Source organism: Melospiza georgiana, chromosome 13, assembly GCF_028018845.1.
Source record: "Melospiza georgiana isolate bMelGeo1 chromosome 13, bMelGeo1.pri, whole genome shotgun sequence".
NCBI classification, from domain to species: Eukaryota; Metazoa; Chordata; class Aves; order Passeriformes; family Passerellidae; genus Melospiza; species Melospiza georgiana.
The window spans coordinates 5,271,710-5,294,740 of NC_080442.1; the positions used below are offsets into that span (position 1 = coordinate 5,271,710).

At 42.6% G+C, this 23,031-nt stretch overlaps 2 protein-coding genes across 2 annotated transcripts; one reads left to right on the forward strand and one right to left on the reverse strand.

Annotated features, from left to right (window-relative positions):
- The first annotated feature begins 6,222 nt into the window (after window positions 1-6,222).
- On the forward strand, window positions 6,223-13,319 carry SKIC8 (SKI8 subunit of superkiller complex). The gene is made up of 10 exons (XM_058033832.1): window positions 6,223-6,310; window positions 6,427-6,454; window positions 6,800-6,905; window positions 7,671-7,843; window positions 8,884-9,032; window positions 9,348-9,441; window positions 10,199-10,292; window positions 10,902-10,994; window positions 11,601-11,679; window positions 13,049-13,319. The coding sequence occupies exons 1-10, from the start codon at window positions 6,299-6,301 to the stop codon at window positions 13,136-13,138; spliced, it is 918 nt and encodes a 305-aa protein (XP_057889815.1). The 5' UTR covers window positions 6,223-6,298; the 3' UTR covers window positions 13,139-13,319.
- Window positions 13,320-13,752: 433 nt separating this feature from the next.
- Window positions 13,753-19,901, reverse strand: DNAJA4 (DnaJ heat shock protein family (Hsp40) member A4). Its single transcript, XM_058033828.1, has 8 exons — window positions 19,796-19,901; window positions 19,575-19,715; window positions 17,738-17,918; window positions 16,746-16,850; window positions 15,783-16,010; window positions 15,464-15,694; window positions 14,854-14,954; window positions 13,753-14,772 (listed from the first exon to the last, which is right to left on the reverse strand). The coding sequence occupies exons 2-8, from the start codon at window positions 19,704-19,706 to the stop codon at window positions 14,554-14,556; spliced, it is 1,197 nt and encodes a 398-aa protein (XP_057889811.1). The 5' UTR covers window positions 19,707-19,715; window positions 19,796-19,901; the 3' UTR covers window positions 13,753-14,553.
- Between the last annotated feature and the right edge of the window lie 3,130 nt (window positions 19,902-23,031).

Genomic DNA, 23,031 nt, shown 5'->3' on the forward strand with positions numbered 1-23,031 from the left:
AACTGAAGAAGAAAAAGCCTCTCTCACAAGGAGACAAGGACACGAAAGAGGTTGCCCAGCAAAGTCATCAAAGCAAACAGCATGAATGAGACAGTGTTGATGAAGACAGAAGTGGCATTGAAGGCTGCAATAACAAAGCAGGGCAGTGACATGAAGATAAGTGGCAAAGTAATTGTCTGGTTGAGCCAAGTGTATCCATACAGTCCATCTGCCAGCAACCCATGCAAATGGACACCAAGCACTGAAGATCCAAGTACCTATTTATGTAAATATATTCCAAATGGTGACACAAAAATACGTAGGAACAAATAATTAGGAAACACAACTAAAAGTTTTTGAGAGTATTGGAGGTAATTATTATGAACAGTCTTAGCATCTACTGCCAACAAATGAATGATTTTCTTCCTGGTTTTTCTTACTAATTGTTCTAAAAAGCCAGAGTTGTGTCCTCAACATTTGATCCTGTAAAAGTTTATCATATAAAAAATACTCTTGATGTAACAAAGGAGCCACATTGCCAGGCCAGTTTCTGAATCCCCACTCCTCTAGAAGCCAATTTTAGCAGCTAAGTGGATTATCAATTTCTAAAGAGAGTCTCTAAGAAGAATAAAGTTAATAGCATTTTATAGTGGAGCAAATAACATATCCAGAGACTGGATCCATGGTGCCTTCATTTCATCCTTAGTGAATTGTAAACAGCTTGGTCAGGCAGAGAATGTTACACAGCAGATGAAGGAAAACCCTTCCCTCCTCTCTGTCTCCCAGTCCATCAGCCTATTCAACCTTTATCTGTATGGATCAGAAAAAGACAAAAAAAAAGGATGCTTTCTCTTGTCTTTACTACCACTCATAGTAAGCTTAAGTGACCCAGATGCAAGTAGAGGCAGCATTCTGGGTAGAGAAGTGCAGAGCATCCCCCATGCCTTCCTCCTGCTGCTTTGTGAGAGCAGCATCTCATTCACACAGGCAGTGACTGCAGACATTCCCTGGCACTTGGGGGTGAACAGCATTTGCCTGAGGATGGCACAGAAGAGCCTTCCATCACACATCATGTATGGACACCAAAGTAAAAAGGACACAGCCAGGCTTAGAAGAGAGCCTTAGATTATGTGGTCAATACTTAGTAGCTCACAACTAAACAGCCAATTATTAATGGACAGCCAAAAGTGTTTTCCTAGAGCTCAAGTGGTTCAGTTTTGGTGCATAAGGTCATCAGGTCATGCCCAGCTGTCATATATATCTGAAGCCACAATAGCAAGGGACATGCATTAATTTTGGTAAAACATGTGAAATTCATCATCCTGGAGAAAAAAGTTTTACTGCTAGACTTGATGTATGGGTTGAAACTTTGTGCCTTCTGTAAGTCAGTCCCAGCTACATGCATGATGTTTTAAAGGGCCTTATTTCAATCCTGACAAATGAGCACCAGATGTTTCTTTTATCTTAGTTGCATTCTATATGCAACTATATATTCTATATATCCAACATGTGAGGCTCATGTTAAGGTCTGAGAAACTCTCTCTGATCCACCTCTTGCTCCTTAAAAAAAGAAAATTGTGTGAGAGAATAAAATAAAGAATAACATATTATAATTCTGATAAAGTAAATAAATGAATGAAGAACTGAAGTCTTCTCACTGGGTTCAGTTATCATCCAGCACAGACCAATTTTTCATTAGAAAATCTCTCATGAAGAACAATTACTTCTGCTCTTTTTTTTTGCTTATTTCATTATTCCTTTCAAAACAACTGTATTCTGAAAGGTTCTCTTTGACCTACACATACCATGAGCAGGAGGTTAAAAGGCCTGTAATTACAGCTGACCATTCTGGCTTCTCTGCAGATGACAGTGGGGATGAGGCTCCATCCATGGGGAAGAGAGTCCAGTTTTTAGGATTTATTTGTTTAATTAACTGTTTTATTTTCTTCTTTTCTTCCTAAAAGCAGCTGCTCATTCACTCTACTCTCACTGTTCACCTTACCCACTCCAAAGGAACCTGATCCATTCTGAAGGAAAGCACTTTCCAGGCTAAGCTTCCCCTGACCAGAAGGTGACCAGGACACTTGGGCTGGAACTGCACAGTGCCAGCCAGAGAAAGATTTGTTCCTGCAAGTGCTAAGGACTATTTTAATTCCTGTTAGGCCAGGTCTCCTCTTCATTTTTGTCTGTCCCAAGTACTTTTCCTTGCTTGTTGAATAAATACATTGAAATACTTCCTTTCTCATTAGCAAAGCAATGTAGTATTGAAATGCAAACTTAAAGCAGTGTCAGTGTGCAGATACACACTGAGCTAGAGCACATACCAAGAGGCTGAGAAACAGTTCCATTCCTCGATCTACCACTGACTAAATTCGTCACCTTGCTTCAGATTTCACCCATCTGTGAAATGGGATAATGATCCTTCCTTAACTCATAGGGCAAGAATGTCATTAATATTTGGTCTTGGTTTCAGATTCTTGAAGAAGAGCTTTTCCATTATATCATTTCCCTGTTTTGGCCAGCCCTTGGACTACAGTTGTGACTACAGTTCCAACTCTATATCCTATAAGGTATGAAGGCTGGGTTTGGTGCCACCACTTGCAACATGCAGTGCCCTTACAGTGAATGCTTTTCGAAATAAGACAAGAGTTTTTTCAAAGCAAAGCTTTTGTTTGAAACTCTTCAAACTTCAGGAAAGTTTATACTTGACTCCAGATCCCAATTCAGCTGCTTGGGACCATCAAAAAGAAACCTATCAGTGAAAAAGTATATGGAGTTGCAAGAAAAGGAAAGAAAGGGGACAGCAGCTGACAAAAAGATATAACAAAGAAATAAGTGAGCAGAGGAAAACCAACAAAAGCTGAAAGTTCATCAAATCTGCATGCAAGGAACTGGACTTGTTTCAAAAGTGGAACTGAAGGCTGTATTAAGAATCAATTTTCTGTGGCTCTTGTCTTTTGCCTCAACTGCCCCCATGCCAATGCACTGCAATGCTGACACATGCTATACAAAAAGCTGTAGATACTCTGGGTGACTTGGTGGAGCAGTCAGAGATCTGAAATGAATGAGCAAACAGTGCAAATGCCATTGCAATTCACTCCCAGGAGCACAGTCCCTTGATGGTTTCCTGGGGACACAGCACCCACAAGCAGAGGATTCTTTGCTCCTGCCACAACTGTTCAGAGTCCTCAGAACACAGAAGGATGTGAAATGATTAATGTTTCACTGTGAATGCCAACCTCCTGGAAAGAGGATGGAGATGCTCTTGCTGCTGCTGCCCCACAACAGGGAGATGGTATACATATGCACATATATATATATAAAATATATAAATATAAATCTGCACACGGGCTCCACACTCTGTCACAAGTCGCCCTTTGTTCCTGCAGCACCTGTGGGTGACCAATCCTACACTGAACCCTAAGATGGAAAAACAAACCCAAAACTGATGGCTCAGTCCTGAAAGAAGCCTGGAATTGAATCCAGCTCTCTGCAGGCACAGTTGTAATACACAGTCACTTTCCTAAACTGACATGGCCTGACATTAGTAACCACAAAAATGCATATTCCTGTATTACTCACTTTGGCAAACACCACCACATAACTTAAATACCATTCTCATCTTCCTCAAACCCACTAGCAAATGAATTATTTAGTGTGGAGCAGGGAGAGAAGCTGACACGTCTGGTACTTGAATGCTGCAGTGCTCATGTACCTGCAGAGCTGGAGCTCCCAGTTAATTATCTAGCCTTCCTGTTTTATGGAAGTTCATGTGTCTTCAAGACCTTAATGAATCAAGGCTTACCTGGCATTCCTCTTGTGTGTGAGGCTGGTGTTGAACTGTGAATGCTGACCTGAGCTGGGGCGGTAGTACCAGACTACAATGGCACTCAGCCCGTGTTCTTAAATTGTCCTGCTCCCAAGGTGTTCTCTGCAGCTGAACTTTGGGCTAGGAAGTGCCTTTTGCAATCTTCATGTGGCATCCAGTCATGACCTAATTCACTTCTACGTGTAAGCACAATGTGAGGGTGATCATAATGATCATTTTAATATGGCAGGTTTCTTCCCTGTACCACTGTTTTAAAAGCTGTAATTTGAACCCAGAGGCACTCCCAAGGCATTGCTGTGATTAGGGCTGAAATACCCATGCTGACACAGTGCTCCCCAACAAGGACAGACATACAGAAACCTGCTCTCAGTTACTGTTCCACAGAGGCAATTTATCTGTAAATCAAACATGTGGCACACTTTGCTTCAGATTATGCTCTTGATGCACCAAAGCAGCATCTAATCAGCTTTCACTCTATCAAATACAGATTTGTGTCATAAGTGATGTAGGACATAACCCACAATCTCACTCTGCCCTCTCACAGGAGAACAGGAACAATCTTTTCCCATGAAGGCCTAAGGTGTTCACTGTACAGAGCAAATACCAGCGCACAGAGAGAACTTTGAAACCTCTGGGGGGATTAGAAACACTTTGTCTGTCAAAGATTATGTTACAGTCCTGCAGTACTCTATACACAACTGCAAGACCAAGCTTGATTATTTGAACATAAGGTGAAAGTAGTATATTTTAAGTGCACATTTAAATGAAAGAATTCTTAGAAGAACCCTGGCAAGAAATAGAATAACTTCTTTTACTTTTGGAGAATGTTTACCATTGCGTCATTACAAACGAGTAAATGAGGATTTCTGAAATTCAAGACATTAAAGCTGTATGCCTGAAAATCTTCTCAAAGCTCAACCTAATCAGAGAACTAAGGATCCTGTAATTATATGTAAAAGTCTGTAATTATGTGTAAGAGTTTTACCCAGATTTTCATTCTTGACTGCAGAACTGTGTTAAGACACATTCAGAATTCCTGTTTCAGTTGTTACTCTGCTTACTCAGACAAGTTCCATTGATCTCAAAGAGCTTTGTGTACGTATGAAAACTGATTAAGAGCTGTGAAAGACCACTGATCCTTTGTCTTTAGTTTTAAACCTCAGGGAATCTGATTAATTCTCCTGAACTTAAATTGTGACATTTTTGCACTTTTAACTCAAGCAGAGACAGCAACTTGAGAAACTTCAGCTTCCAAAAGAAAAGTCATACCTTTTTTTTTTTTGGATCTGACACAGATGATTAGCAGGGAAACTTCCTTTCTGGAGCACAAGGAGTGGCTGAGGGCCCTGTGCGGGCTCAGCCCGGAGGAGGCTCGGGGGGACCTTCTTGCTCTCTGTAACTCCCTGACAAGGCGTAGCCAGGTGGGGATCAGGCTCTTCTCCCAGGAAACAAGTGACATGACCAGAGGAGACAGCCACAAGTTGTGTCAAAGGAGGTTCAGGCTGGACATCAGGAAGAATTTCTTCACAGAAAAGGTGGTCAGGCATTGAAATGAGCTGCCCAGGGAGGTGGTGGAATCACCATCCCTGAAGTGTTCAAGCAGTGATCAGCTGTGGCCCTTCGTGCTCTGGCCTGATTGACAAGGTGGTCAACTTAGGCTGGATTTGATCATCTTGCAGGCCCCTTCCAACCTTAATGACTCCGTGATTCTGTGATTCTGTGAAGTTAAAGCCTTCTGTGCCGTGATAAGAGCCTTGGGCAGTGCTGCAGCCCAAGGAGCGCGGGGTCGGGCAGTGCCGTGCTCGGGCTGCCCCTCACCTCCTGCACACCTCAGACAAGCGGCAGCCGGCCCAGCCTTCCCTCAGGAGCTTCTACACGGCTGGGCCGGCGGCCCTGGCCGCACCCCACAGCTCACACCAGCACTGCCATGGCAGCACCGCAGGGCACCGCTGCCACCGCTACCACACACCCAGCATCTGAGGGCTGCCCACAGCGATGGCGCCGGCCCCGCGCCCGCCGGGCCTGTGGGTGAGCGGGAGGGGATGAGTGAGAGGCGGCCATGAAGATGTCAACTGTGGGACGCCAGTGCGGGACGCGGGACCGGGGGCTCGGTGCCGCTGTCCCCGAGGGCGCTGACGGGCAGGACACAGAGCCGGGGCTCGGTCCCCCTCTCCCTGAGGACGCTGACGGGCAGGACGCGGGGCCGGGGCTCAATGCCGCTGTCCCCGAGGGCGCTGACGGGCAGGACGCGGGGCCAGGGCTGGGTGCCCCTCTCCCTGAGGGCGCTGCCGGGTAGGACTAGGGGCCGTTTCCACCGGCGGGATGTGTCCGGCTGTCCCTCCCGGCCACAGGGCGGCGGCAGAGGCGCGGGGCCGGAGGGCGCGGGGAGCGGCGCTCTCGGTGGTACCGAGGTCATCACGGCGCGACGGCGGCGGGAGCTGTGTCCGGCTGCTGTGGGCGCGCTCCCCTCGGAATTGTTTTCAGAAAGACATGACCACACAGGTAATTAAAAACACAGCGTTAGCTGAGCTAATTGCTGGCTTGAGGTGTGTGTATGTGTATGTATATATATGTGTATAGGCTGCTCATGTGTAATATTAATTATTTTTTCTTTCTAGTACGGTATTCTCTTCAAGCAAGAGCAAGGTGAGCAAACGCTAACGGGTATTGAGCAGTGTTGGTGTTCTGGGATGATGTAAAGTAGATAATGGCAGGTATCCGTGTGAGGAGACCTGGTTTTGTGTGTATTGGGCATAAATCTGAGTAACTCAGAGGTAGCTGTGCTGCTTTTTCGGCATTGACGCTGCTCACATATTTTGGAAGAAAGAAGACAGTGACGAGGCTCTCAGAGCGCTCAGTAGACCTGAGGAGCAGGGCACGGTCTATTGCCAGCATTGCAGCTAGCCAGTTCAGCATTGCCAAAACCAGTTGTGATCTTCTATCAAAAGAAAATACTTATTTTTTAATTAATGTGCTTATATTCTCTTTTAGCTCATGATGATGCCATTTGGTCAGTTGCATGGGGCAAAAATAAAAATGATGGTTCTGAAACAGTGATCTCTGGCTCTCTGGATGATCTGGTAAAGGTCTGGAAGTGGTAAGTGCCCCATATTAATCTGTGTTAGGCCTTAGAAATGGTCCGTATGGAGCAGCCTTGAATTTCCACAATCTCTAGCGATGTTAGAAGAATGGACACAGAGCTGCTTCTTTGAGCAAGTTTATCTCCATTGGTGTGTGCCTTCTCTTGGAGTGGTGGCATTCTGGTGTGCTTTCATTAAAAAAAAAAAAAGAGAATCCTTTTGAAAATGCATTTCAGAGAATACTTAATGAACTTCTAAACCAAAGAATGAGAAATGCATCTTTTGATGAGACAGTGCATTTGGAGATGTGTATTGTGAAGGAAATAATGGGAATAGTGAGAAAGAGGAAATGACATCTTCCTTTTTTATTGAAAGAAAGATCCTGATAATCCTAATGGAAGTGTGCTTTTGCAAAGGAGTTATTGTCTCTTAGGCAAAGCAGTGTGAAGGATTTGCTTCACTTCAGTGGTAGGTTTAGCTTGGGTGGGGTGACTGTGAAGATGTCAGTCGTGGTACTTTGTGCTGAGCTCACAGGCCAGTCCTGTGAGCACCCACAGACTGGGGTGTGATGGACATTTTTTGGTGGGATGGCTTCCAAACTTAGGATGAAGTACCTGCTTGGCAGGAATGTGGTAAATTATTGATTTGTCAGTTCTTTAAGTACAGAGAGTTTGTGCGCAGCCCTTCAGGGAGGAATTGGATTGTTTGTTTTGTGTGAGACTGGGCATGTTCAGCCCCCCCCCAGCTGTTCCCAACGAGGCTTTTCTTTCCCTGCACGGCAGGAACGATGAAAAGCTGGATCTGCAGTGGACTCTGGAGGGGCACCAGCTGGGGGTGGTGTCAGTGGACATCAGCCACACGGGTGCCATCGCAGCCTCCAGCTCCCTGGACGCCCACATTCGCCTCTGGGACTTGGAGACTGGCAAGCAGATCAAGTCCATAGATGCTGGTCCTGGTAAGACACCAGTGCTGAGCTGGCTCTGCAGGGGAACACTGTGACTCTTCCTGGCAGATGCTGAGGGACTGGGGTACCTGAGGGCATTAAGGTCTTTGGGGGGTTTAATCTTTCCTGTATTTGCAGAGTCTTTAAGGTTTTATGAGCTCCACACAAAGCAGCATCAGACAATTTTACAATTTTACAATTTTATTTTTACACACTACTTGTGCTTTCTCAGGTACACATAGTAGGCATTTTGCTGCATGCATAAAGCAGAAGCTTCTCTTACACATGCATTGGTAAAGGGATATTTGGAAGAAATAATCAAGTGCTTATTCAGATGGATTTGAATGTTCTTCATAACACTGTAGTGAATTTGAGCCTTGCATCTCATCCTTTTTTATCCAGCATGTCCACTCCTGAGCAAGCAAGCCAAAACAGCTATCAATGGTAACAATGCTGATGTTCTCCAAGCTGGAATTCAGGGCCCAAGGTCTTATTCCAAGTATTTCATGAGTCCACTGGGACTCACGAATTTAAGAATAATCTTGAAGTGTTTTAGGCAATTAATATTTAACTTCTGGAAAAAAAACCCTGTAAATTACATTGTCCCAGATAAATACATTGCACTACTATGAAAAATGATGGGTTTTTACATTCAATTGCAGGAATGTTATCTGTCTTACATTTGTCTGCATTTCTCCTGTACTTTCATCTTCTGTGCTTTGCTACATACTGTGTTGCTTTTTCCAGTAGTGTCAGTCTTTTGGCTCTGGAAAAAAAGTAAGAATTTCCACTTAACTGATGCAGTCTTAAATTCTAAATTTAACATTACATGAGGGTCTCATAAGGTCAGGGTCTTACTAGAAATGTAATATTTTACTAAATGTAAGTAAATAGCTCAAGATATGCTCCACTAGTTACATAGAAGGGGTGACTTGATGAGCTTATACATTCTTAGGGGGTTACACATCTAAACAGATGCATACAGGACTCTGACACTGTTGAATAAGAACAAGAACAGGATCCAGCTAACTGGTTTTTATTTTTTAATACAGTTGATGCTTGGTCCCTGGCTTTTTCACCTGATTCCCAGTACCTTGCAACAGGAAGTCACGTGGGGAAAGTAAATATTTTCGGTGTTGAAACTGGAAAGAAAGAATATTCTCTAGACACCAGAGGAAAGTTCATCCTTAGCATTGCATATGTAAGAAGCACATAATTCCTTATGAGAAATTGCTATTGCTGTAATATGTTGTAAATAGGTGTTTTTGTTTCCATCTATCAGTTTATCTCTGCAATAATATTAGGTGACAGCCATAGTTCCAAATACAAATTGTTTGACATTTCCCCCTGCACATCTGGAAAATATATTTGGATCTTGTTTATAGCCTTCAGGATTTTTGGAGCCCAGGTATCTTGCATAGATTACTATTTGTGAAAAGTTGCCAAGGGAATGTCAGGGCTTACACAGCATAAATACACACAGATGTTGAATCACACTTTTTGTGTTTTATTACAGAGTCCAGATGGAAAATACTTGGCCAGTGGAGCAATAGATGGCATTATCAATATTTTTGATATTGCAACTGGAAAACTTCTGCATACGCTAGAAGGTATGGTTTGGTTATTTGCAGTACCTAATTCTGACATAATTTCTGACAAAATTAAAGGATATAATGCAAGTCAGAATAAGCTACAACAACCATGGCAAAAATGAGTTGACATATTTGTCCATTAGACAGTATTTACTTATTTAGTGTGTTCTAACCTAAACCACTTAAAATATTAGAGGCAGGCTGTAAACTCACGCTTGCATCATAAATGCCTTTTTTAAAAGATACAGTCAGTAATGCTTAACTAAATTCTTAAATTGGAGCTCCTTGTATTGCAGAAAAGTACAAGGGAATGAAGCCAAGCCAAATGTGTGCTGCCCTGCACATGATTTTTCTTTTTCTCGCGTTATTTGTTCTAAAGCAATTTTTTGCTGGTCTAAATAGTAACTGAACATTTTATGTTGTAGAACACATGCATTTTTTTTCTAACAGATAAATGGGCTTTTAATGTTCATGCAGTTTCTGCCCAGTTGTAACCAAAACTCCAACCCCTTAAATATGCAATCATACTATAAAATATGACATGATTTCTAATAGAGATGCACAGTTGAAAGAAATTAGATAGTCTTTGTGTTGCAGACATGCATTAACATTCACAGTTGAGAATTGCTGTTTCATTTCCCTTGTGTGAAGAAGCCTCTGGAGAGAAGGAGGCTTCAGAGGCTGCTGTGTCTGAGCAGGCAGAGCTGTTGTAGCTTGCTGGGCGCTGTGTCAGTGGGAGGAGTGCCAGCCCTGCCCTGTGTCCCTGTCCCTGCAGGCCATGCCATGCCCATCCGCTCGCTGACCTTCTCCCCTGACTCCCAGCTGCTCGTCACTGCCTCCGATGATGGATACATCAAAATCTACGATGTGTGAGTGGCTGATGCTGTGAAACATAGAGCTAACCCTCTGCTCTCCAGAATTCCTTTCAGCTTTTGGTGACTTTTTATGTAATAAATAATCTTAAATCGTAAAATACTACATCCTTAGATAGTTTTTGAAAGTGTAGAGGTAGAAGAAAGCTGTAAATTGAAAACAAATTACTTTCCTCGTATTTGCCTGTAGGCAGTAAGCTAATTCTTCTGTGTATCTGTCCTGTGAGCTTGTGTTCACCTCTCTTAAACATCTGTTCTGTGCACAGGAAATTATATTTATGACCTATTTCTGTTGCATCTTGCAATACCTTGGAAGACCCTGGGGAGGAAATGGCCCTGCTTCAGTGGTCTTCACCTTCTAAACCTGCATTGCTTTGGCTTTGGTGAAACTCTTTGTCCTCCAGTCCATCTTCTGAGCGACTTCTTTTTATGTTAACTATTTGAAATGGAAAAACAGAATCTGCTGTAGCACCAGTTCAGCTTGGATGAACAAATGTCCAGAAGTCGCCTTCCATTGAACCATTCTTGATTGCACTAGCTAGGGTATATTCCTGTTGCTTTTTCCCTGGAATTCACAAAGCAAATGCTAATGTGTTCTTTCCACAGGCAACATGCAAACTTGGCTGGCACATTAAGTGGTCACGGATCCTGGGTTTTAAATGTAGCATTTTGTCCCGATGATACCCATTTTGTTTCCAGGTACTGAGGATTTTTAATTGTTTTTGATTACTGGAAAAAAAGAAGTGTACAAATTGCAGTGGGATCTGTAATGAAGTAACATAAAATTTAAAGGCTCGAGCCAATCTGTGATGTGATAGCAGCTGTAGTGAGAGCATTTTACAGAGTAAGTCTTCCCATTGCAGTGTAGTTCCTGACAAGTGAAAAACACCTAAGAGAACAGCAGTTTGATTCTGAATAGCTGAAAATTTGCTCTTGAATCAAGAATTACAACCGAAAGTAGTAATGCATTAATCTACTTGAATTTTAGTATTAATTCTTAAAACAGCTGAGGCAGCTGGGGAGCCAAGTATATGTAACAAGAATTTCCTTATCCAGAGAACTTGCCTCAAAGAATTTTTTGGCCAAAATGGGAGTCTTAATTTTCACATTGCAGATGTTGGAACAGTAAATTTATTTTAAAGGTAGTGGAACCTAGCAGAAGATGCAGTAATTTGCTACTTCATCCCAGTATTTGATGGGTGAAAAAGGGTTTCTTATGTCTGCCATATGAGAACCTTTAATGTTTGCATTAAACTTTAGTTAATATATTAATTTAAACATTAATCAGTGTTATTTTTCTTTCAGTTCATCTGATAAAAGTGTGAAGGTTTGGGATGCTGGAACAAGGACCTGTGTCCATACTTTTTTTGACCACCAAGATCAGGTATGGCTGCTATTCCCTGAGTCACCACGTTCCCAGGAGAGCTTGTGTAGTTGAGCACATTTGTGCTTCACCTTGGTGCTGCAGCTCCAGGCTTGCACTAATGCAGCTTCAGCCTGCTATAATGAAAATTTAGAAGTTGTGGTTATTTAGCACTTAATATTGAACTAGTACTCCCAGGTGTATATGCTGATCTCTTCCAAGTCATTAATATTTTTCAGGCCCAAAAAGGGCAATCCTGAGTGGCCTAAGTCTCACCAGACTCTGTTACCTTTGTCTCTGGTTTTACTTATTTCTGGACTAACACAGCATGTGTAAGGGTGGAAGTACTTATTTAAAAGGATGGAATTACTTAAACAGATGCTTGAAAGCAGCCTGGCAACTTGGGAGTTTTTCCTCCTTCAGTGTCTGTAATACTGGGGGTTTTTACTTTATTGTTCAGTGACAGCTACCTGTGAGAGAAGGAGTTAGGTTTCTACCCATTTACTCTTTGGCCAAATGTTAGGTGATAAACAGAACAAGTGTTTTATTTTAATGGACCACTGAAAAAGAAACAAAGGATCTTCTTTCAGATTTTATTTGAATGCTTTCTTCTGTAGTACTTTCTTGCTGATAACCTTCTTTTCAGTTACCTGTAGTTGTGGGGGTTTCTTTCCCCTGTTGTTTAGCTATTGTGTATGATCTCATTCAGTCTGTGGCAGACAGAGATGTGTTAGTTACTGGGAATGCTGGGTTTGGGTACTAATGCAAAATAGTGTCCAAGATTACCCAAACCATACAGTTGTCAACACACCCACTCTGCATTTCACATGAACGTGCTGGGGAGCCTTCACCCTTCCTGATGTCATTCTGATGGAGATGGGTGTCAGGTCAGAGCTTGTGTAACTGTCTTAGATCAGAGTGACCTGAATTTTTCTAAGTTTTGTACTGGTAGGTAAATGGTTCTCTGAAAGAGCTCAAGCATAAACCCAGTTGTTCTTCAGTCTGTCATGGTCTCAGTCTGCATGGCAAATACTTCCTCTCTTCCTTTCCTGCACTGTACTCTTTTCAGCAAGGGGTGCAGGATGGGCAGGAGTGAGAATGCTTGGGTTATTTATGCAAACTGGGGTGAGCACTTTTCAGCCCTGCCCGAGGATCTCTGGCTGGGTGAGGCACAGTCAGTGGTGTAGGAGCTCGGCAGGCTCCTAGAGGGCAGTGTCCTGCTCTGCTTCGGCGGCCTCAGCTGCTGGTGAAGCAGAAGCCACAACTACACCAGTTCTAATTAGGTGACTTTTCAATAATCTTTCCTCTACTGCTTGTAATAAATATTACTGCTGCAAAGATTCTTTTTCTTTGTGCTCTCTGGATAAATTTGCATATGTCTTATTTACAGGTTTGGGGAGTGAAATACAACGGAAGTGGGTCCAAAATTGTGTCTGTTGGTGATGACCAAGAAATTCATATTTATGACTGTCCAGTGTAAATGTCTTGACTCAGATGCTTCAATAAATCTCCTGTAGCAGTTTCAAGGGACTGCTACTGTTGTATGTAATTTTTTACTATGATAAAAGCATTCATACTGATCTGCAAAACCAGATCTAATTTTGATTTTGCTTAGCACAAGAGAAAGTCTTACTTTTTTAAAATAAAAGCTACAGCTCCAAGTCCTTGTGTCCAATTCTTGGGGAAAAAGTATTTTTGGAAATAGGTAGTCATGGGTGAAGTACTGCTCAGTTAATCACCCCTGCCTTTAAACATAAATAGACCAGAGCTGGAAAGCATGGCCTAAGTGTTACAGCAGCTTATTTTAGCAGAAGGAGAATGACTGAGGCTGTGTTATAGATATGGGAAATGACAGCCCAGCTTGTCCTGCTGCTAGTGAGTGCAAGAGGATCACTTAAGCTGAACACCTGTTTCAACAATTGTGTGGTACATGGACACAGATCATTCATCATGGTTTCATTCCACTAAAGGGGAGCACTTGTTTCTAACCCTGACTTAATACAAACACTACCAGCAAATAGGTAAAATGGAAAAAAGCTTTAATGGGATCGCTGTACTGTGGTAGCATGTATGTTACAAAACAGCAGCAGTATACCCAGTGCAAGTGGTTTTGGTTTATTCATTTTAGTTAAGGCACAAGTATACAATGCCTAGGAGGAAGTAAAAACCCTTTCTAGGAAGGCTGAAATACAAAGCTTGAGCTTCTGAAAGGTCAAACTTTTATTTGCAAGTATTTGCTTGTATGTAACACATTAGAGGACAGCTTGTAACCTTGGGTCACACACAGAAGCAGCTGAAGGAATGCTACTGTAAACCCACAAAACACAGGAGGAAGGCTAAGAGGCAGAGAGGAGGGCATGCACAAAATGCTTCTGAAATACAAAATGAGACAAGGTATGAGTGGTACAGCTAACACAAATAATCTAGACTGGATGACAGGAGTCTGAGCTTAGAAGAACTTGCTTAAATAAAGGGGGTTCCAGAATGGCTTAGAAAGTATAAGAGAAGCACGAGAAAAGGTGAAGTACTATTTATTAGAAGTTATTCTGCTATGTTTTATTCTATGAAATTAATTTTCCAGTATGAAAGTATTTACATAAGACACTCCACTTAGCCTCTATTGATATTGCCAAAGTCTTATAGAAAGAGCACAGGTGAATAAATTGAGAACCTTCACAGCAAGGAAAATTCATACCAACTTGGTTCTCAGCTGTATGACATTTGCTTTATATAGAAAGACTACAAGAACACAATATAAATTAGTTACAAAAAGGTGATACTGACAGCGCAGCAACTCAATTTGCTGAACACAAAAACCACAAGCAGTGGCTATTACAGCCATGCAGTTTTCATTGTGAAAATTTACATCTTAGATGACATCTGCTCCACCTTGCTTTAAGATGCCTGACATTGTACTCCTGTTCTTGGACCCTCCTCATCTTCTTCATATGCTTCTCCTGCACTGTTACGGTAGGTTTGCTCATTTGGATCAAAATCTTCAAGGTCTACCTGATCCATCTCATCTGTAACCATAACATCTTCTCGGGAAGGAAGCAGAGCCTCCAGCAGAGACAGTTTCTCCCTTGGGAGCCAGTAGTGCTCTGGAAACTGGACCTACAATTTTACATATTTAAAATGAGTATTTATTCATGTGCAAACATGAGTATATTGGCTACAGAAAAGCATGCAGCTTACCAAAAACTGTATGATCAGGCTGCCTTTGTCCATTGGAGATTTGTAGACAGGCATCCCTTCGTTGTAGATACATTTTAGGTCACCATGTTTTATCACTTCACCTATGGAGGCAAGAGCTGTAAGTGGGCTGCTGTGAAGGGATGGGCATTTCACAGCCACACAAGGCAGGGCTGGACACTGTTCTCATGGCACCTCAGGGAGATTGTAATCACTTCACAGCAAAGACCTAAACCCAAGCTGTACACAACTAAGCCCATTCAGACTATTTCCCCTGCTATAAGAGAAGCCAGCTTTTCTTGGCACAGCCTTCAGGCTGAATCAACAGATAATTTAGTAGAATTAAGATTCTTTCCTCTTTAATTCTGGTTATCCACCAGCTGGGGTTGAGGTTCATTAAGAGGCATTTGACAGCTTCAGGTATAACTCTGCATGTTTTAGAAAGAGTAACAACAACAAAGAACCAAGTAGGTTAAGTGACTGCCTCATGAACCTGTTGCATCATCTGGTTAGAAAAAAAACCAACCCAAACAGAACAATCTCCACCAAAACTCCAGTCCAGGTATAATTAAACCAATTAGTTTACATAGTATTAGTACTCTTAACAACCTACCTGGCCTAGTAGATATGACAAGAACTCTGTTGTCCAGAGTTTCAATTGTCTTTCTGAAACCACACAAAGCCTCTGAGAGTTGAATTTTCATTTTTGTGATTAAGTCATGCCCTCGTCTCTGAAAGACACTGTGATCCTTTTGGTCAAGCACAATTATAACATCACCAGGCTCCAAATCAGGCTCCTGGTCACCTTCTCCATGAAATACTATCTTCTGACCATCTTTCATACCTGAAAAAAGAAACCCATTTATTCTCTGCAGAACTATAGACTATTATTGACTATTATTTGGGAACCAATACAAATACACAGATCTTACCTTTATCAACATGAACTTCTATGATCTTTTTCTCTCTTACAACCTTACAGCCATTGCAGTTGTCACATCTGTCTTTTGGATTTATTCTTTCACCTTGGCCTTTGCATTCTGGGCACACAGTTTGGATTTGCTGCACCATGCCAGGTCCAATCTGCTGAACTATAACTTGCATCCCTCTTCCTTTACACACAGGACATTTTTCTACTGCCCCTCTCTTTCCGCCATAACCTTTGACAAAAGAATTAAATTCCATCTCAGTCTCAAAAAACTACAGTAGTCAGGCTGGAATTCACTGACTTCAAGAGCATGGTTAGGGTAACTTAAGAGTAGTTCAGTAATGGAATTTAGCTGCCATCACAAAACATAGCCCACAAGCTGGAGGTTTCTACAAACAAAATGTTTATACAGCTTATTGTATTAGCCTCTGCCCCACCCCCCAGTAACTCCTGGTTTCCAAGGAACTGTCAGCATACCAAATGCAAGACATAAACATTCCATTAATACTTGGAAAAGAATCTGCTTATGAAATATTTAACAGAGTACTAAGATATAAGACCTTATTAAAATTTACCTCAAAGAGGACCAGTCTAGGGAGTACTTAGTAACTGTAAAATTAGTAGCATAACACAAGCTAGTCTTCTACCCACAGCAATTAAAGAAGTTTTACAGAGTAAACATTTACATCCAAGTTCTGGGTGAAGATAATTTTAATTTAGGTACCCCTAGCTGCAACTCACAGTGAGTTTTAGTTTGCCATTAGAACAATCACTTTGTAACACTGTTGAGAGACTTACTTTTGGATAAATGTAAGTAAGAATTAAATACCCTGACAGACTTTCAGGGATCAGGCAAAGAATGAAGACACAGAAAAGTAAGAAAGCCTTCAGACTTTCTTCTCAGCCTCAGACAAGCCATACAAACAACTTGAAGAAGGATTTGAAACCACTACTTGTGTTTTTTTACCTTCACATTTTGCACAAATAACATTCTTTTGCAGTGCCAGTTTCCTTGTAATGCCATTATAGAGGTCTTCAAGAGATACACCTAACTGGTGCACCACATTTTTGCCTTCAGAGAAAAAAAGGAAAATATTAATACTTGTTCAGCTTTTGTGAAGATAAATGTTCATGCACAGTCTTACTGAAGAAATGCAGAGCTCATTCCAAACTTTGAACACAACTCAGCCCCCTTAAAAGCATGTGCAATTCCATCAGCTTCGGCTAAGCTCCACCCATTTATTTCCAAACATAAAGGTTGAGCTGTAATTAAAGCAAAGCATCATCAAAGCCACCCTATCCCTACTCCTAATTTTATAAGCTTAACTGAAACAGCAAGATGCAAGGACACTACCAGCTTCAGATCTGTCAATTTAGAAGTTGCTATTTATGCCTGCCTATGCATTTCCATGCCACTTCATAGCTTAATTTCAGTGATTTTACAGCAAGTTACTACTTGCTACTTTAACAGGCATTGGGCCTGGAAAAGACAAAAATCATATCATGCTTTTGGTAGCACACTGTACTCAGTTTCATGTAATTTCTCCCAAATATTTTAATGGGATTTAAAATTACTGAAGTTTAAGTTGATGGTGTCCTTTGAAGCAAATTGCCCAAAAACTATGAGCAAGTGAGGCACAGATTTGGAAAAAAGGAACTTAAACAGGTCTAAACCTGCTGACTTACTGATGTTTCCCCCTCCCCTACAGACTACCCATTCCCCCTTCAACAAAAAATAAACAGAACTTAGCAAAAAGATGGCTATGGCTAAGCCACATTATCTACTTTATTAGACTCTTAATGCTAGAATAACTAGAAAAATCATAGTTTACTTATTCTATTGTTGCAACAAGTAATATCCACACTATGTGCACTCAGCAAAACAGCAGTACCATAGCACAGGTGTTTTATTCTTAAGTGCATGGTTAGAGTTTCTAGAACTTGTTTAGAACTGTGTACCTCTTCTCTCTCTATTCATTCGGCCTCCACCACCAAAGAACATGTCAAAGATGTCCATGGGTGAAGAGAAGCTGCCGCCACTCAGGCCTCCTTCTTTAATAGCCTGCTCCCCACCCTGGTCATAGAGGTCCCTTTTCTTTGGGTCCGACAGAACTTCATATGCCTGGGATATAAGTTTAAACTAAAAAGAAAAAAGAAGCTCTGAACAACTATGACCAAAAGGAAAAGTAGCCCTCTCATATTCAACTCCATCTACAGATCGAGCCACTACAACACCCTCTTGTAGCATTTGTTGCCAAAAGGAAACTCCCTGGGAAACAGGCACACTTTTGTGCAGGAAAACCACCCCTTTCCTCCCTCTCCCCCCTCCTCCCATGTTTTAAGTGGGCTTAATTCAGTCACATCCACCTCACAAGTATACACCAACTGCATTTTGCTTATTGTGGTAGTTGCAACAACCATTGTAACCTCTGACAAATCCATTTGGAAAGGAATATGGTGCTATCCCTGAAGTCCTGCAGGTGCCCAACTGCTCATGGCCACAGCAGTGCCAGTCAGCCTAGAGCTACACAGGGATTCTCCATGCCTGCTGAGCTGGTACATCCAGCTACAGCAGAGATTTATGTGACCAGACACGGGTGTTGCTTACTCATCACAAACACAAGGACTTAGATACAAATCAAAACAACTAAGGATTTTTCTTAAATAGCTATGAAGAATTTCCTATTACTAAGATCACCAACTGAATTTTTAAAAAGAATGACCACTTCAATTTTAAAATTTCATTTACTCATGGCCATGTAAAGTGGTGTAAGCAAAAAAAGCAGGCCCAAAATAAAAGCAGAAAAGGTTGCCTTTGACTATGCTACTGTTTGAGTTCTATAAATTAGTATTCTAGAGGCTAACATAAGGACCTACTATTCCTATATTAATGTATTAGTAAGCCAGCTTTTAGATAAACAATCCCATCATTCATGTTTTCCTTAGTTCTCCAATTGTGGTGCTCGTTTATCATCCAAGTCAACACAGGCAGCTGTGCAGGTCTGTGCTGATAGCATGTAAAATAATTCCCTTGTAAGGAGCCCACCCACGTACAGCCCAGTGATTTCCCGGGTATAGTTACCTTGGACATCTACATCAGCATTTTTCTCTGAAGACAACCCATGCTGTTCAGCAGCACAAACCCATCCAGCACAACAGTGCTGGCAGCTGGATCCACTACCAGCCTTTTAAACGTCTGACAGCACAGTGGCCACTGGCACACTGAAAATCCTTCCAGCTTTGCCTGTTTTAACCAGCTCCTCTAAGGACGATCTTCCACCGTAACTACAGGGAAATTAGTATGCGCCACATCAAAAAAAAAAAAAAAAAAAGGAAATGCTGCATCCCCTTTGCCACAGGCCTGCTGCCAGGCTCACAGGTCTAAACAGAGACGTGGAAGTAGGGAAGCCTTCACGCACCGGCAATACGCTCCAGAAAGAGCAAAGCAGAATTTGAGCTGGGACTTAGTGCACACTGGCTGTAACAACGGCCTGGCTGTGGGGGACCCGCGGTGCTTCCGCGGGCAGCCCTGCACCAGCGTCCGGTTCTCCGGGCAGGGCTGCCCATTGCGCGGCCTGGCGGCGCCAGTGATGAGCCCGGCTCGGCCCCGGCCCGCCCGAGAGCCGGACGGGGCCTGCGGTGAGCCCGGCTCGGCCCCGGCCCGCCCGAGAGCCGGACGGGGCCCACCCCGTGCATGGGCCATAGGTGCTGCCTGGAGCGCCGCTGCCTCACGGTGGGTAGGTGGGTGGCCCACAGGCCTCGGCCCAGCCCCGGCCCCGGCCCCGACCCCACGTACCCGCTCGCCCTCACTGGGGTTCTTGTCGGGGTGGTACTTCAGCGCCAGCTTGCGGTAGGCGCGCTTGATCTCCTCGGAGGAGGCATTGGGCTTCACCTGCAGGATGTCGTAGTACTCCGTCTCCTTCACCATGGTGGGTGCCTGTGGGAGGACGCGGCACGTTACCCTGGGGTTACCCTCGGCTTATCCCGCCCAGCGCCCCACCGAGAGCCCGCGCTCACCGCTGCAGGTATTCCGCTGCACAAAACGCCGCCACTGCCACCACCCGCTCTCCGATCCCGGCAGCTCCGCCTCTTCCGCAGCCTTTATAGGAGCCCCGGCCGAATCTTCTGGAATGACGCCGCGCGTGACGTCACGGGGCTGGAACGGTCTAGAACGGCTGCGCGTGACGTCACCGGCGGGGCGCGCGGGGGGAGGAGCCTCGGGCCGGGCCCGGGTCTGGCGCTCCGTATTTAATTTGCGGCCGCTCGGGCTGTGCGGCTGAGGCTCCCCCGGAGCTGTGCCTGGAATGCCCTGAGTACAGCTCACACAAACTGAACTCGGGCGATGGGGTACCGAGCAGTTAGCATTGCATGGGAGCTGTAAATTATTATCTATACTAATGTGGTAACGCGAGTCTATTCTTTCCTCTTCTTTATCGCTTTTAGATTTATATGTCATACTATTTTTCAATAATAGTTCCAAAATACTATTTTTTTTATATGGAAGCTTTAGATGTACTTTCCATTAGTTAAAATGTGACTATTTCATGGAGCTAAAAATATATTAAAAACTAGCCAAAGTTTTATATCTTTGTATTGTAAACACAGTCTGTTTAGTCTAATTTAGAAAGCTCCTACCTATGTCAGCTTTAGACAAACCTAAAGGACTGTGGGCCTAGCAGCGGTGAGGGGTGCGTCCTGAGGGGCTCTTCATGGCAGCCACCTCAGTAAAAAACTATCTAAAATTTATATCTTTGTATTTTAGACACAGTCTGTTGAGTTTAATTTAGAAAGCTTCTACCTGTGTCAACTATAGGCACACCTAAAATACCCTTTAGACAAACCTAAGGCGCCACGGGCCTGGCAGGGGTGAGGGTCCCTTCTGAGGGGCCCCTCATGGCGGCTGCCTCAGTTGGCACCTGTGTCTGTCCCTGCCCTGTGAGAGGCTGGTGAGCACCCTGCTACAACCTGCCCCACGCTGTGTGTTAGATCTTCTTCTGGTTAATTAATAGAAGGCTTTCCTGATGCCTTGTTCCTCAGTATTTTTTCAATTTTTAATTAATTTGGCTAATGTTGTACCCCTGCTCTGTATCTGTTATTTGCCTTTTCCTCAAGCCGGCCTGCCTGGAGCAGACTTGGAAGCTGGGATGGTTTCCATCTTTCTCCAGGTGACCAAAGGTCCTCATATAATTATTTACTGCTCAGGGGAAATGCGATAACTGGTACTTGTGTGGATCTGAGCAATAGCATATTTTCCTAGAAGAGGGCAACTTAACACTGAAAAATCTCAAGTGAAAAATACAGAAAAGCTGCATGAACTGAGAACAGATTTTGCTCAAGCTTGAGTTGAATAGGAATGTTTACAAGCTGCTCTTTTATTCCAGGAAACAGTTCCTTATTCCTGGGAAGAGTTTTATGAAAGCAGAGCATCTCCTGTGGTTATGATAGCCCAAAGGTTCCAGTGCCCTGCCCTGCCAAGCACAGCACAGGTAAAGAGTCAGGATGACTGAAGGAGAGGGCCCTGTTGTGTTGTCTAACAGTGGGAAATGGGGAAAAATAAAAAGAGGGATGGATCTGAATGAAAACTCGTCATCATTTAGAGCTCTGCTGCCATTACAATGAACTTCCTAATGTATTTCAAGTAAATACTATTAGAAGATTGAGTTAATACAATCTACTTATATTCAGCATGTAAATTTGCTGAAGAAGGGGGAGCTAATTACAGGAAATCAACAGAAAATATCAATGAAAGGAACAGTTCAAAACCACAAGAAAGAAATCAGTGTTGATAACTATTATTTTCTCCAAGCATAATTATCAGCAGCTGAACATGTAAATCTATGTTTTGCAATTGTGAAATTATATTGACAAGTAAATGCAGGAACTCTTCTCTAGAAATATTTATGGTAAGTTACTCTGTAAACTTGTAGGCCAAGAACTAAATATCTTCTTTTTTAGGCAAAGAAAAGGTTCATTCTCATAATGGTCTCTACCTTAAAGATAAATTAGCTAGAATCTGTTGTTATGAACATAATATTTGTTTTTAAGAAAAAACAATAAATCAGTTTATAGCTTGGTAGTAGCTGAATGCTTTAGTAGATGAGAAGCTTTCAAAGCACATAATGAATTTTAGAGCTCCATCTTTAGTATGTGATAAAAAGAGTATATAATTTCTGTGAATAGAAATCCTCCTGTAGGTGTGTGTAGATACTGGTAAATATAAGAACTCACACTGGTGGCTGGTTTCTTACTGTTAACATTTGTTACTTGTAATAACAGCCAAAAACTTGGCTGGTTTGGATCTTTGCTTAAGAGGATTGAGCCTCCTATGTCATTTACTTTCATTTTATTAGGGACACCTATCAGGTTAAGTTTACCTTCATATGCAGCATTTGTTTTCTCCATCTTTGGTTCCAGTTGGTGCTATCAAATCATTATTTATTCAAATAATTAGTGGGAAAAGTAGTAAGGGTTGGTGTTTGAGATTATAAAAACAGGAGATACCACTCAGTGGATATTCTGTGCATCATCATGTGCTCTTGTCTGAGAGATGCAGTCATTCTGATACCTGAGGAGAACACAGTCCTACAGCTGTCTGAAGCAAGACACTTCCTATTTATCAATACTTTATTTATGGAACAGAGTTAGAATCCTCAGCAGATGGCTTTGTCATGACCAGTAATAAACGTGATACAGCCTTTACACATGCAGACATGTTTCTCAGCAATTGCAGTCGTGGTTCCTGTACTCAACCAGCCTGGTGATGAAGGGTGTATGTGCCCAACTCTGTTTCTTGTGGTGCACACCTTGCCTCCTAAAGTTTGTGCTTGTTGCTAACCCATTTTTCGCATGAACAACTAATTTCTTTTACTGTTCTTTCTTTCTTCCCTCCTGGCACATGTAACATGAATCACCTTGTTGCTTTTTACTTGCCCAGTGTCAGATTTGCATGTGGATGTCAACAGGAAAACAAGCAGAGAGTTTCTGTTCTCTGCAGGGAGGCAGGAATGGACTGGGGATGGGCAGTAATTGGATCTGGAGCCTGGTGCATTTAACCACCAGAGGACTCTGGTTCTGAAACAGCTTAGCACAAAACAGGAGTTAAAACTGCTTCCCCCCTGACCTTGGGACCATGCAGCACCTTTGTATCCTACAAGAATTATGCATTTATCTTTTAATCCCATTATATAAATCACTGCTTGAATCTGCTTGTTTGCATTTTTTTTTATCTGGCTGTATTGCTATTTCTCATTCTT

What these genes read in the sequence shown, in the direction of transcription:
- SKIC8 (XM_058033832.1), top strand. An exon ending in GATACCCATTTTGTTTCCAG is followed by an intron (nt 10,995 to 11,600) that starts GTACTGAGGATT and finishes TTTTTCTTTCAG; the next exon opens with TTCATCTGATAAAAGTGTGA. An exon ending in TTTTTGACCACCAAGATCAG is followed by an intron (nt 11,680 to 13,048) that starts GTATGGCTGCTA and finishes TCTTATTTACAG; the next exon opens with GTTTGGGGAGTGAAATACAA.
- DNAJA4 (XM_058033828.1), bottom strand. Translation starts at nt 19,706, where the DNA reads ATGGTGAAGGAGACGGAGTACTACGACATCCTGCAGGTGAAGCCCAAT. An exon ending in AATGAATAGAGAGAGAAGAG is followed by an intron (nt 16,851 to 17,737) that starts GTACACAGTTCT and finishes TTTTCTCTGAAG; the next exon opens with GCAAAAATGTGGTGCACCAG. An exon ending in TATTTGTGCAAAATGTGAAG is followed by an intron (nt 16,011 to 16,745) that starts GTAAAAAAACAC and finishes CTTTTGTCAAAG; the next exon opens with GTTATGGCGGAAAGAGAGGG.